This window comes from Limulus polyphemus, unplaced genomic scaffold, assembly GCF_000517525.1.
Source record: "Limulus polyphemus unplaced genomic scaffold, Limulus_polyphemus-2.1.2 Scaffold3590, whole genome shotgun sequence".
Classification (NCBI taxonomy): Eukaryota; Metazoa; Arthropoda; class Merostomata; order Xiphosura; family Limulidae; genus Limulus; species Limulus polyphemus.
In genome coordinates, this window is record NW_013669200.1 from 1 (window position 1) to 15,509 (window position 15,509).

The 15,509-nt window shown below is 32.5% G+C and overlaps 2 protein-coding genes across 2 annotated transcripts in view; one reads left to right on the plus strand and one right to left on the minus strand.

The window, feature by feature from the left end:
* Positions 1 to 664: 664 nt before the first annotated feature.
* On the plus strand, positions 665 to 8,884 carry LOC111088348 (C-type lectin mannose-binding isoform-like; the record flags this gene model as incomplete). Its single annotated transcript, XM_022398224.1, has 5 exons — positions 665 to 891; positions 1,944 to 2,145; positions 4,608 to 4,723; positions 5,338 to 5,424; positions 8,867 to 8,884. Coding segments are annotated over 5 exons (650 nt in total), but the record flags the coding sequence as incomplete, so codon positions are not given.
* A 114-nt stretch (positions 8,885 to 8,998) lies between these two features.
* LOC106469646 (glycine receptor subunit alpha-4-like) overlaps positions 8,999 to 15,509 on the minus strand; it is a 29,062-nt gene continuing 22,551 nt past the window's right edge. Inside the window, exons 8-11 of the mRNA XM_022398223.1 lie at positions 14,618 to 14,776; positions 11,445 to 11,608; positions 10,498 to 10,597; positions 8,999 to 9,010 (exon numbers count right to left, since the gene is read on the minus strand). Of these exons, the coding sequence (XP_022253931.1) occupies positions 8,999 to 9,010; positions 10,498 to 10,597; positions 11,445 to 11,608; positions 14,618 to 14,776 (435 nt within the window). The remainder of the gene's footprint in view (positions 9,011 to 10,497; positions 10,598 to 11,444; positions 11,609 to 14,617; positions 14,777 to 15,509) is intronic.

Below are 15,509 nucleotides of genomic sequence, written 5' to 3' on the forward strand. Positions count from 1 at the left end.
ATTTGACATACTTGGCCCACTTTAAGCTAGTGTCGTAAGTAGTATCAAGAAATTTCGCAGACATGACTACCTTCAGTAATTCTAAATTCAACAGTGGATGGTATGGCCTGATTATAAAGACAAATTATAAGTCCTTGGCCGCCTTATTGAACGTTGGAAATATAACAATAAGTACACTATTGTAAAGGTACTGCCATAGTAATATTTTACATTCCTGGGATTAATCAGTTCGTTCTCTAATATAATAATGTGATCTCTTATATACTTAATCTTTTATTTAAGAGAAAACCTTGTAGATTATAAATAAAGGGACAGGAAGCCTCATTGAGGATTATGATTTACACTCCAGAAAAGCTCCATATTGACATGATTGGCCTACTAATAATAAGTTCTAAGACTTACATCATGGGCTGTTTTTCATTAAATTCTACACTGTTTATTGTTTCAGTAAGATGTGGCTACTTATGACTCTAAAATTCAGGGTTCGGTACCCGCAGTGGATATGGCAAAACAAAACAAAATATGTTGCTCAGGTAACAGAACTTGTAATCGTTTTTTTTTTCTTTTTCAGTTCCATTTTAACAAACGCAAGTATGCAAATATTTGTCACTATAATCTACAGACACAGAGTGAAAGTTTTTTTTTCTTCTCTCCATCTGTATAGTAACCCAGGCAAATAGTATTTGTGCCCGAGACTACATCTACAAGAACGGGTTTTGCTACAAGGTTGTAACTACAGAATTGCTCTCCTGGTCAGTAGCTGCAGAAGTCTGCAAGTCAGATGGAGCTCAACTTGCCACGATTGATCTCTCGAACGAAGAAGAACAGAATTTTTTGCAATCCCAACTTAAGCGTTCTTACTTCACAGACTATTGGATTGGCCTACGTGAGGTTAGTTCGCAATATAGCACTCATTTATTTTCCTGGACTAAAGTTTTGATTTGTAATGAATTGTTATTGAAAGCACTCATTTCTGTTTTAAGAATATAATCTGTCAGAAAATGATTTTTTGTTTTAAAAGTCTGCATCACAACGCGCTGATTGTTTCCACCACGGAGGTTATGTTTTCACCCCTGTGTGCAAGTGTGTATGTTTGTTTGTCAGCAAGATTTCTCAAAAACGGCTGAATGGATTTGAACAAAAGTTGGTATACATTTAGACTATGAGACCCAACTTAGAAGTTATTAGTGTTTGGAGGGTCAAGGTCACAGCAAGGACATTAAATAAAGAAAAATCTCTATCTGTTAACATGGGGACCAATTTTTCACACTAAATTTTGCTCTATAACTCTGTCATAAATGATCGTATTTTGATGAAACTTGGTGGACTTATGTAGAATATTATTCCTCATTGTCCTGCAAAAAATGGCTCGTTTTTGTTGATAACGCGGACGTACGGACACATTTTCGTATTTTTTGAGAGACGAATATGATCAACGCTGAGTGGCGAAGGTATGCGGTCTAATGAGTTCACCTCTAGTTTATTTTGTTTTGCCCCCCAGTGGTACAGCGGTGTGTCTACGGATTTACAACGCTAGAATCGGGTTTCGATACCCGTTGTGGGCAGAGCACAGATAGCCCATTGTGTAGCTTTGTGCTTAATTACAAACAAATAGTTATTTTGTTTTTATGTTTTGCATTAATGTAAACGATTTTGCAGTAAAAACAAACAGAAACAGGTGGGTCAGGTTGACTTTGTACAAAAGTTAAAACGGACTAACTTTATTGGAGTATGTTGTATAAAATTTTAGTTCTATACTTTTTATTATAACTAAATCTTGGTTGCATTGAGAGGAATCAGCTTTACAAATAAGTTCTGTTCGGATTAGTAATCAATGGAAAACTGAACGATTAAAAAATCATTGGGAATATCAAATACAATACCTCACGTTCCTAATATTGAATGTCTCAGTATTATAATATTTTTTTTTAATTATTGCACAGCTCGATAAAGACGGAAACTGGGTTTTTAGTGATTCTTCTACCCTCTCTTCTGATTTCATGCTCTGGGGTGAAAAGCAACCAAATGACCATACTGAGCTCAGCTGTGCTCGAATATCAACAAGATTTAATCTCTATATTGGGGATATAACTTGTTCTTCCTTCTACCACGCCATTTGTGAAAGGTCTGTAAATAATTCGCAAGGTAAGAATGTCAGCCATCACAATTTTGTCTTCGATATTATATATTTTACTGTACTGTCATGTGAATATATAAAGTCCATGCTGAGGCTTCGGGAGAAGATAATGTAAGTTGATAATTATTCTATTGTATTTCTTTCATTGTAAAACGGACGATTTGAAACACTAACTACACGTGGAAGCCGATACTAGTAACCCTTGTTTATACACACATTGCTTAAAATACGCTTGTTTATTAATGTTGCTAGAACTAAATCAAATATCAAATTGCGAGTATTTTATAGATTAAGTTAAGACTGTTAAGGTTTCGTTTAAACAGCTAAGATAGTTCGAAATCATCAGGATTTTATAATGTTTTTTATGAAACATAAACAATAGAAATGGTGAAATTTGACAAAACCCGCTGTTAAAGTTTCAACAGAGAACTAACTCATAACTATTATGACAGTGAAATGAATATCGAAACCGTGCAAAAAATAATTATTTATACTTAAAGAAAGTGATCGAATGTTAGTAGACTTCTCTAATTTTTTTCTTATCAATTGTGTGGAGTCAGCCATGAGAATACATAATATTTTGTTTTTTTTGGGGGGAGGTTACTCTAATGAATCACTAAATACATGGGATTTTAAACAAGTTAATTGTGATGAATCAAATATTTTACCTGTGTACACTAATATAGGATAAACGGACGATTTTAGAAAACGTATTATATCTATTAGTAATCTCAGTAGCCATTAGTAAACACTTGTATACCAAATCATCCATCACTTATTAGAAGAATGGTTTGTCTTTCACACTGAAGGTTTAGAAAAACACGTTCTTAAAACTGAAGGATACGTGTTTAAAATAAAAATGGGACCGCTAATTCTTTTTATTCACACTAATAACCTCAGTATGTAAATTACTAATAAATTCCTTCATAGTATAGTAAAGAAGAAAAAAATGAGTTAAAAATACATTTACACGTAGAGTTTCAAAAAGTCAATATTAAGCTGAAACATTTTTGTATAAATGTAACGAAGTTAAGCCTATTTCTTTTCAACCAATTTCTATCCTAAGGTAGTGCACGTCTGTATGAATACAAGAGAGGATTTCGTTTTATTTAGTAACCTCATGATATGTCGCTGTATTGATTTGAAAGCACTGAAAGCCATTCATCTTTTTTTTTTGTCCATACCCGTGTTAAATTTAAATGTATAATTTAATGTTATATACATTTGTTTGTTTTTCGAAGAGTATACTATACGTGGACTCAAATGGACGGAAATATAAAATAATAAAAAAGACGAAAAAACGAAGGGAAAAAATCATTAAATAGATCTGGTAATGAATAAGCGGTCAGTAAAAGAGAAGTGAAGTGGCAAACAATGAATAATAGAGACAAAAAGGCAGAAAGATAGATATATGGCTCGACACAGAAGGATAGGGATAAGGTTGGACTGATAGAAAGATAGCAAATTGAACTGATATAAAACAGTTGGGCATATCGAAGGTCAGTGAAAGGTTGAACTTATAAAGCAAAAAAATGGTCAGACATAGAAAAACAGATAATTAAGTTGCTGGACATATAGAAGAACACTTAAATTGTTGACTACAGAAGCACTGACGAATAGCTGGACGAACAGAATGATAGACAAATGGTTGAACTTATAGAAACACAAATAAATGTCTGAACAAATGGCTGGACATATGGAAGGACAAAAAAATGGTTGGAACGACAGAAAATTGTTAAACATAAAAAGAAAGAGTAGATATGTTAGACATACAGAATGACATGAAGGTGGCTGAAGTAGTCAGAAGACAGGGAAATGGTTGGACATACAGAAAAATACTGGGCAAGCAAACATCGGTTATATGAAATATTAAATAAATGATTAACAGGATAACAAACATATACAGACAGACATTAAGAGGATAAATAACAACAGAGCTTTTCTTTCCTTGTTGAACAGAGATATTATCTATGAACCAGACAGTTTTTTTAACAAATAAACAGATGTAGTAGTAAATATACACATGCTGAAAACAGCAGATGGTTTTAATGCGACATTTGATTATTTGTAACCACAGAATTTGTTTTTTTGCTATTCATAAGTACGTAATATGACTGAATTGTGTTACAAAAGTATTACAATTATATCTTTCAAAATTAATTATTCATATTTGATATTTTATTATGACTCTATTTGTTGTTGTTGTTTTTTATTTTGCCGTTACACGCTGTTTAATGTATTCCACTCTGAATTTGTGTTTGTATAACGAAAAAAAATGAATTTGTTAAGAGTTGTGTACTTTTTAGGATTTACTTCCCTTTTAAATACATTTTAAACCCAAATTGTGGCAATGATAGTATTTTTTATGATGAGGTTCTATTCGGTAAATTGCTTAGTAACCTATATCTTTATTGAATTATTACTACAAGTATCATCACATTATCTGTTTTCTTTCTGATTTTTTTGTCAGAATGTACAGACTGGTATACTGTAGGGAATCATTTGTGTTATACTTTTTGGGACGTAAATATGACGTATGAAGCAGCAGCTCTGTCTTGTGGAAAATATGGGTCGATGCTTGCAGTGGTAAAGAACAATCACACACTTGAAATAATTCAGAGTTTAATTAAATATAGAGCACCAGGTGGTGGATTCTGGATTCGGAATAATGAGATCAACTCGTCGAAAGTTCTGTGCGAATTGTACGTTCCTGGTCTTAAGCTACTGAAAACAGACCTATGTAACGTTACCAAGGGATACATATGTCGCCATCTACCGTTTTTCTCAGGCAAGTATTACTATTTTGAATACTTAAGAATTTCATCACATTTCGATGAGATCAAAAATAACTTTCCAATGTAATACATTTAGTGATCTAATATTCCACTGTTACTTTTTATCTTTACAGATTAAATATATACACACACATAATATATTATCTATATTTTCTAGGTGATCTGTATTTCTCGTTTTCCATTTTCTCTGTGAAACTTGTAGCATTTTATTTTATTTAGCACTATTTTTATACTTATGTAAAAATTATTTTTACAGAATATCCTTTGGTGTTTCAATTCCATTATTTGGTTTTAATGCACATTTTATCTATGGTTCTTCATTACTGGGCTATACTCTAATTATGATTTCTGCATGTGACTCTAGCATGAACTAATTTTAATATAAGTGCCATTTTCTGTTTGAAGAGATCGTTCGTTAAGTGTGAGCAAAGTTCGTCTGATTACTTCTTTTTGAAGGAAATATTAATTTTTGATTACGCCTTCTGTATCAAGGTAAGTCGGGGATGAGTAATTGATGAAGAATGAAATCTGTGATCACAAAGCAAAACGTTACGAAAGAATTAACCATTTTAGCATTGATTGCATTGGCTCCAACAGTTTCAGTGTATGTATGATCTAACCTTGTGCATTGAATATATGATACAGTATTTGTGACGAAAGATGAGGATATTTCCTAGACTTTCGTTTGTTATTTTTAAAACAGTCAGTTAATCGAAGACGTCCTTGATTAAGGTCGTCAATAAGTATGTATCATATTACATCATACAAAATAATTTTCATATTTTGTGAAAGCGTTTGAATGGTTATTTAAAGAATATAAACAAAGAGTATGTATTACACATTATACGACTAAAGTAGGGTCAAACCAGCCACTGGTCGTTCCGATTAGATTCGAGTCGAACCCAAGTTTGTTCTATGGATGTGTAAAACATGTGTTATATTACTGTCGTACCGAAAATATTTTACTCGTGTTGTGATTAGATATTTTTGCGCAATAGACTAAATTTCGAAAGTTTATTGGCTTGGCTACTTCACTGTAGTTGGAAGAGCATATGAATATGAATATTTGAGACACACACTTACAAATTGGTACGTTTTGATGATACATTAACTCAAGTCGTTAGTTTGAAGTTTTGCTGAATGACAGAAACATTGCAAGTGATATTATTTATTGACTGAATAATTTTCCAAACTTTTGTGATACCATTTTAAGTAAATATGTAAAAACCCGGGTTTTCCTGAGTGACAACAGTTTCTATATAAAATCTGTAGTATTACTATGTAAGGGGCGTGGCCTAGTGGTTAGGTTGTCGGGCTGTGGATTGATAGGTCCGAAATTTGAGGCTTGATGTAGCTGAACACACACTGCGCTTTCAAATGTGGGCGCATTATAAAAGCGGCTGTCAATCTTATTATTGGGTTTCCGAACAAAAACTATTGCTCTTGACTGGTTGCTTCCTCTCTAGATAGTAATTCAAAAGTAGGGATAGCTACACTTGAATCCTAGGTTTTCTGACCTGGCCATTTAACATACGTGCGCATAAAGTGCTATTCAGGTTCGAAATTCTAACTTATTACTATAGGGTTTATTAAATTATGTTTAAAAAGGTTTTCAATATGCATGCAGTCAGCAAGTCATGTTAAAACAACAGCCGATATAAATTCGCAGTGGAACAGCATGTATCAGAACTAAATTTCCATATTGTTTGGTTGTGTGATGGCATTAAAACGCAAAACATCGATACAATCAGATCATAAAGGTGTGTTCAGATCTGGGATTTAGAATGTTCAAGACGGGGATATCAATGTATTTAATGACATTGAAAAATAAAACAAATGTAGATCAACTTGGGATACCAGGACCAATTGATTCTTCAACAGAGACTTGAGTGAATAGATTTGGCACCATAAAGGCACCCAGAACAAACCTTTTTCTGTTCGACGAATCGTTTTGTATAGATTTCGTTCCAGTTGGAATCAGTGAATCCACATATAATATTTACCGAAGTTGCCATATCCCTTAGTTTACTGTTCGTCATCAAACTACATATTCTATTTATTTTAACCTATTACAATAGATCTGAAGTCTGAAAACGTCATTTTCCTGATGTCTCGATAAAAATTTGCTTGAATATTTTGAGAAATCTCGTGAAAAGGCAAAATGTGCCCCCCCCCCAGTGGCACAGCAGAATGTCTGTCGACTTACAACGCTAGAAACCGGGTTTCGATGCCCGTGGTGGGCAGAGCACAGATAGCCCTTGTGTAGCTTTGTGCATAATTAAAAACAAACAAACAAGGCAAAATGTTTCCTTTAACTCTAAAGCGTACGAATTACTACAAAACTTTCACATATAACCCAACTTCATGTAAAATACACTCTCTTCCACAAAATATTTTCTTATACTTAAAATGTCATGTTAATAAAATTGCGTAAGTCAGTTTCCAACAACAATTTTATGTTCTCAATGACTTTTCTAAATTTTCAAACAACTACTTTTTATAACAAGTGTAAAAAACGAATAGTATTGGCGCAAAAAAAAAATAGTCAAAACATTAAATTTAAATATTTGTTGTATTAACTAAATACAATAAGTGCGGTTTAAGAACATTGTGAATTAGTAATTAATGATCTGTTTTCTAGTTTTATTTATACTTTCAAAAGAAATATCATTGGAGTTATCACCACAACTTACGTTTTTCAGCGTCAGTTGAAATAGAGAGTTGACCAAACTTCTTCTGTCGACCTTAGTTTTAAAAAAGCAATGGCTTCCACGCCGATTACACAGGCCTGCGATGGTTTTATTATCTTGACATTTTTACATGTTCTACAGTAATTTCTGCACGCTGAATCCGAAAATGATATCCATTTTTCTCCATCATGTACAGATTTTTTACAAAATGTCATATGTACTTTTACATAAGTGAATCATTTTCATTGAAATCGGATCAAATTTTATTATGCCTAAAATGTTGACAACCACTAGCTATAGACTTCTCTAGACCAATCGCGACGTGAGAGTCTTATAGATCGTTCTAGAACCCACGAAAAACACACCGCTAGTATATAAATAGTTAACAGACCGCGTGACGTGTCATTTCTGTATACTATTTGTTTGTGCGTGCACTTTGGCATTATTTTTTGATTTTCAATATTATTATTTTCGTCGCTGTGGCAACAAGAGGTTGAGTAAATGACCCAAACATATTCTGCTATATTTGTGGCAAGTTTGTTGTAAATTTGGTTTAAGTAAGAGTTTTTATTTCCTTCTCGATTTGTAAAAAAAAATCATTACGTGATAGAAAAAAATTTTATTTTCGAAATCTGAATTATAGAAAATCCGTTATTAAAACCAAAACAACTTTTGTGAAGTTTAAATTCGCAGGTCTGTGTTAGTAAGAAACGGCAGTTCTTCATCACACCTATTTTCTGAATTTAAAACGAGTACTTCTTCTAACAAACTTCTGCTATAATTGACAACAACAACAACAAACAAAAAAAACAAAAAAAAAAAAAACTAAAGAAAAATCCCTGGAAAACGTCTTTGTGTTTCCGCATAAAGTATCCTAATTTATCTTAGTCAGTAGGATAACAGCTTGGGAAAATGTTATTAATAATATATGTATCAGAACTCGGTGTTGTCTAGTTGAGAAAAGCAGACGCTGTGCGTTGAGAGGCTTGTTAAATTTCACTATCACGGAGAAAACTAGCAAGTGGTTACTGATAACTATATACTATCTGAGAAAAAAAAAGTAATGTATAGTGAAAATCAATTTGAAATGGCAATAAAGTTTTAGTTTACATTTTTCTTAGCAGAGTGAGCCCTCTGGTGGCCATATTCAACATAAAGCTTGTCAACTGTTTAGAATATTAAATTACTTTTTTAATGATGCATGTATGTGCATTTCTTTGTTAGCTATGTATACTTTTTTACAGATATCACTTTACTTGTAGACAGCTGTAAACATATCTTGATTGTCCTGCAAAAGATTTTATCTCTAGTAAAGAAATATTTAAGTTAACGTAATGGGTTCAGGAATGAACTCTCAATGATCAAAGGCTTAAGGATTACCGTGAGCTCTAAAAAGAATTGAAAACAGAAACAGCAAAAAACACATATACATTTTGAGTTTAGTTCGGAAACTACTGCCAAGGTCATTGGGTTCGATGTTTTTCGATTTATTTTTTGGAGACACATACTGCCTGGACAAACACTAAAGATCACTTCAGTCGTTTTCTTTAGTCCATTTGTTCGAATTGATGCTTACCCAATTAACTTAAATATTCATATGGTGCATTTGAACAATAATTTAACAACGTTTTAACAAAGAAAGAGGAATATTACGATAAACCAATGAAAACCTACACCCCAAAATTTACGGATATATTTTAAATGGTGGTAAAGATTTCATTAAGTATATGTTAGAATAGACGATTTCATAAAAAAAAAACAAGTTTGAATACAGAATTAACTGAAAGACTATCTCTGGTAAGTATTTTACTTTTCTTGCAAGTGAAACGTCTTTCGTGAGTCACGTCGAAGTCAAATAGCTAAAACTGTATATAAATACATAATCTCTTTGGATTAAATTTCACTTGTATAGGATAATATAAGTGTAGCGAAAAATAGATCTATAGTTTGTTTTTAATTTCGCGCAAAGCTACACGAGGGCTATCTGCGCTAGCCGTCCCTAATTTAGCAGAGTAAGACTAGAGGGAAGGCAGTTAGTCATCACCACCCACCGCCAGCTCTTGGGCTACTCTTTTACCAACGAATAGTGGGATTGACAGTCACTTTATAACGCCCCCACGGCTGAAAGGGCGAGCATGTTTGGTGGGACGGGATATAGATCTATAGATTATGAATACTTTGCGGTAGTCATATAAAAGTTAAAGATAGTCAATACAACTTGAGAATGAAACTTTGCTTTCCTGTAGTCAATAATGTAACAGAAAAAGCGAAATTATTTGCATTCGACGTCGTGTTTGAAATCTTCCGTAAGTGACCAACTGTATCGTAAATACATCAATACATTTTTATTCAAAGTAATTCTTTACACACCTTATAGAACTTAAAACATTCCACGTCTCTTGTTGTATCGAATTATTAGGGAAAGTTTCCTTTTGTCAGCACGTCTCCCATAACTGTGTATTACTTTGCGTTATTGGCATTCGTGGTTAAATGTTATAATCTTCTTTCTTTGCTTCAAACCATAACAAAAGACATTTTCAATGCGACATTATAATTTTCTCTAGTTCTTCGGAATAAACTAAATGTGTTGTTGTCCGTACCGTATTTGGAAGGTTAACTTTACATTAAGTTTTAACATAATAAAATATCCGGTTATTTGTAATAAATATATTTACAAAAACTATTGATCTTAAGCCTAAGCGTCTTAGATTTTTGAACGAATGAAATAGTTTCTCATAGAAAAAATATTATTCACTAAAATTAGTTCCACATTCGCTACTGTAGCTCCTGTTGGACTTTTTAACCGTAGTTAAACCTCAAACTACACTACGGGTATAGAAACCCGGTTTCCAGCGTTATGAGTCAACAGACTTACCCTGGGGCCACTGAAAAGATTCCAGGGAGTGAAAACATCAAATTGCTTTTTCTCATTAGCTTCATTGTCATTTAGTCGTCGACAAAAACACTGAGAGCAACTAGACATATATATTTAATTTAATTAAAACTTTGAAAAAACGTCAAAATCCAGTTTCTAGTAGTTTCTCCTACGAATATTTGATTGACAACATATCTCTGCCATGTTTTTTTTTCTTTTTTTTTTGAGGAGAATTTAGTATTTATTACATTTCATATACTTGTTATTTTTTTCTGCTTGTAATATCTAAGTTTTACGGTAACTTGCTTGTTAAAAGTATACCGTTTTTAATACTACTTTTACTGCAGTGATAATATCCTTATGTAGGTTCTCGGCAATTATTTTCACTCATATACTCCATTTCAGTATATTAGTTTTACATTTCGTTGTTAGTATTGAGAGAATAATACTTTTTTGCCCTTTACGACAAATAATGTTGTAAAGTAGTAGTGTAAAGGTATTTTGTTAATATTACAAATCTATATTTCTCAATCTAAGATTAATCTTATAACATAAATATTTCGTAAACTTTCGATTGCATTATGTGTTTTTACTAGGTTTCAGATAAATAATGTTGTCATTAAATCCCATAATAAGTGTTTCTTCATTTATATAACAAGATATTCTCATTACAAGTGTTCTTGCATTTAGAACATTCAGTGAATACATCGATATTCAGTTAATATTTCGCAAAATAAATCAATACGGATGCGGCCTACAATGATTACTACTTCATACAGAATTTAACAAAACCCGATGCGATGTGTGGAACGTTTATGAACAAGGCGAAATTCTTTCTTTGAACATTTAAAGAATGCTGGGCATGTTTTTATTCTCTTCATAGTTGTCTGTTTAATAGAATAGGCCAATAGAAAGTGTTGAACACCAAGAAAGCCAAAGGAAATAACAGCCGAGAAGCATGATCAATAACAACCACCCAATCCATCGACCAAGATGGTGGTTTGAACCACCTGTGAGTATCTTGCTGAGACGCCATGTTCCACGCTAAACGTGGGGCGGCATCTATCGGTGAGATTCGTCTTTCTTCTCCAGCTTGTAGATCTAACGAAACCTGAATAATTATCAAACACTTGTTTCCAGCAATAGCATAGAATAATAATTAAGATTTTCAAATGAAAAGTTAGTTAGCTAGGTGTGTAGATCAGAACTAAGATAATTGAAAAGAAGTAATTTTCAAATAAGTTAGTAAAGATAACCCTGTATAATATACTCACTAGAAATACATAATATCGTAAATCAGTATATTAGAAAGTTACAACGTATGATAATTAGACGGTATTGAGTCATCAATTTGGTATCACGGCTGCTCAAGTCAGAGTGTCACCCAAACTCGTTTAAGAATAGGCTTCTATCTTTTTAAAACTCCTAATGACGATATATATAGCAATTGTATTGGTAGATTTTTCATCAATAAAAAGAGTTGGCATTGCAACAACAGATATCAAGTTAGCAAAATAGTAATAGAAATCTTAGATTTTGTATTTGTTACTCTCTCTGTATATATATATATATCTTACAACACGACAGACTTTGATAACTTACAGGTTATACTAAAATGACTCTAAGAGTCCGTAATCCAGGAAATTAAAGTGGGTTTTGAATAGTTTTCTTAATAAATTTCAAATATGCATGTTCCGATAGTGAAAAGTAGATCAAAAGGAAAAGTGCTTTCCCTACTTGGTGATAAGTTGGAATTATGTAGTAACAAGCAAAAGTACTCGTCCCCAGTGACCCCAAAAGTTTAAGTTAATCTATCAATTTAAATTTACAACGGTTTGATGGACTTTACAAAGGTTAATTGTGTTGCACTCTTGATTTAATTCAAAGCCAAAGCTCTGAGTTACTTATACCGCCCAATCGCGAAAAGTAATTGTTGAGAAATTCTGCCATGCTAAAAGCCACTCAACAATAACATAGGGTAAATCTACATTTTTATTCTTTAAGTTACGTCACATTTTGAAATGTGAATAATAGTGTGCTTAATTTCCAGCAATTTAATGTAGAATATCCTGCTTGCGAAATAAAATTTGGCATCAACATTATTCATGCCCATTCTCCCGTCATTTCAAAAGTGAATGCTGAGCTTTGCCTGCGTGCGCAGCTTTTCAAACGGGAGACAGACGAACGTTCGGATAGACACCACGGTTCGCAATATATATAAGATCAAGTAAAAGGTTGTAATAAATGTTCATTAATAAATATTGCAGCATTTCCTTTACAAAGACAAAAAAAGATGTGTAAGTATATTTGTTTAATGCTTACTTAGAATGTAGTATTTAGAATTTGAGGATATTTCTATAAAAAAAAATGTTAAAAGGGAAAACGACAAATCAAAATACAAAAACAGGTACTTATTGTGGAATTCCTCACTTTGAAATTAATCAATTAGATATATTCTGATAAGGTCAAAATATGCTAATAAGTTGATTTTCAAACACGTGTGGATGGATTTTTAACGTATAGGTGAAGTGGTTTCTATATCTTCCGACGAGAATGTGTGATAAACCTCGTTTGATGTCCTAGGAATAAACATTACTTTCTCGAGTGATCTTGGTAAACAGTTGTTTAGCAACTTAGCAAATAAAAAAAAATTAAAAAGAGGTCTGATCATTTAGAGTTTTAATTTTTTTTCTGTTTAATTATCAATCGTTATATTTCTGCTGTTGTTTTAGAGCAAAGCTTCACAATAGACTATCTGCACTCTGTCCACCACAGGAAATAGAATCTTGGACTTTAACATTGTAAGTCCGTAAACTTACCACTGACCCACCGATGACTTTTTATTTCTTTTTTATTTGTTTACATGTTCTAAAACTCAATGTTTAGCTTATACGTGGGATAATTCTTTTTTTTTAATACATCGCTTAGTACTTCACGTCGTTTGAACACTGCCAAAACTGGCAAAGTTCGAGATATTTTTTTCCTGTATTTTTCAAGTCTTTATGTCATTTATTTGTAAGAATTACACCTATATAAAAGCTGCATACCGAGTAATGAAGCTTAAATAACTGTTGGCACAGAAAGTTTTCAACAGCTGTTGTAGACTATTGTTTCCGTATTCTAAAGATGTATAATTGAGGGTATTAAATATATCTTTATCTACAATAACTTTTATATACCGAGTATTTTCAAAATTTCAAGAAAAAGTGTCGTAAACTTCATAGATGTTGAAATAATCGATTTTTTTATTCTATCGTTGATATATTTTCTAACATTAATCATTATGAAAGTATTTTTAAATGTTTTCGCACATTTGTTATTGTCATCTATGTTCTGTTGGTCTATTATACGTGAAATGTCAAGTTCCACGCAGAACTGCAGAAACTGTTTGATTACTATGCTAAGAACGGTAAAATTACAGGATGTTTAATAATATATTATTGTCCTTTGTGATAACGTGACGTGTCACATACCGCTATTCATCGGACTAGACCAAATAAAAATTAACAGATCGATGGTTGCTATTGGTAACAAATAATTGATTACTCGCGAAAAAGGATAAATTTTTATTTTTGACTGGAATTATATGTTGACATCCTGGAATTAGTTATCATTGTTGTTTTGCTAATTAAGACAGTATGTAACATTTCTAAAAGTTACAGAGAGTTACCAACAATAAAATTATTTTTCGATGAACCAAAATCAATCATATCAAACAATATTTATCTAAATAAATCCAGAAACTTTTAATGTTTTCAGATCTAGCAATTTATCAGCAAAAACAAACAAACAAAAAAATCCCTATCCATAGGATTAAGCAATTAAATCAATATTTAACAAATGAGTTCGAGTCTTGAACTCTTATTTGGAAGAACAATATGTTTAAAGAAATTTACAATGACTACAATGACTAGTAAATGGGCAAATAATTTCCCCGCTGGGACAGCAGTAAGTCTACGGACTTGCGACACTAAAGTACGGGGTTCGATTCCTCGTGATGAACACAGCAGGTAGCCTAATGTGGCTTTGCTCTAAAACAAACAAATGAAAAAAAAAGCATCTGCAGTTAAGTCATTGACTTTCAAACTCTCCTAAGATTTGAAACGCAATAATACTTTACCAAGGATCCTAGTCCAGATTCAGGAGTATTGAAAAGTGAGTTCTTCACTTGGCCACGAAAATAGAGCTGGCGCCGTTTGTCTAGAAACTTCACGACAACAAACTCCATCAAAGTAGCAAAGACAAACAACATGCATGTGGCCATCCATATGTCCGTGCCCTGAAAAAGAACACGAAAATTATTGGAAATGTCAAGTTATTACTTATTCACAGTGGCTATGTTTATACATCATGAAAACCACACTTCTAAAAAAATAACATTTGTAAGAACATCAGATTTGTAAATTAAAGATTATTTTGTTGACTGAACCATAAGATTAAACTGTTAATTTCAATCACTATATCACTCAGCAATTTGCATATCAATAAAACGCAAAATGTTCAAAAACTTAAGCTACAAGTAATAAATAATATATAATTCTGGCCTAAAACTAGTGTCTGCTATCTGAAAAGTGGAGTTGAAAGCCAGTTTAATGTTACAACTTGCTGCGTTTAATGAAACGATAAGTACAGAAAGATTTGACTTAAAACTAAACAAATCATTAAGTTTCACAACCGTTTCAAACCTCTTATTCCAAAATTTATATTTACAGCATAGTTATTATTCATTCAAAAGAACCTTTATGCCAAGCTATAAGTAAGTCATTTAAAAGAACTTTTATGCCAAGCTATAAGTCAGTCATTCAAAAGAACCTTTATGCCAAGCTATAAGTCAGTCATTCAAAAGACCTTTATGCCAAGCTATAAGTCAGTCATTCAAAAGACCTTTATGCCAAGCTATAAGTCAGTCATTACAAAGACCTTTATGCCAAGTCTTATAAGTCAGTCATTCAGAAGTAACCTTTATGACCTAAGCTACTAAGTTAAGTTATTCAAAGTACCTTTATGCCTAA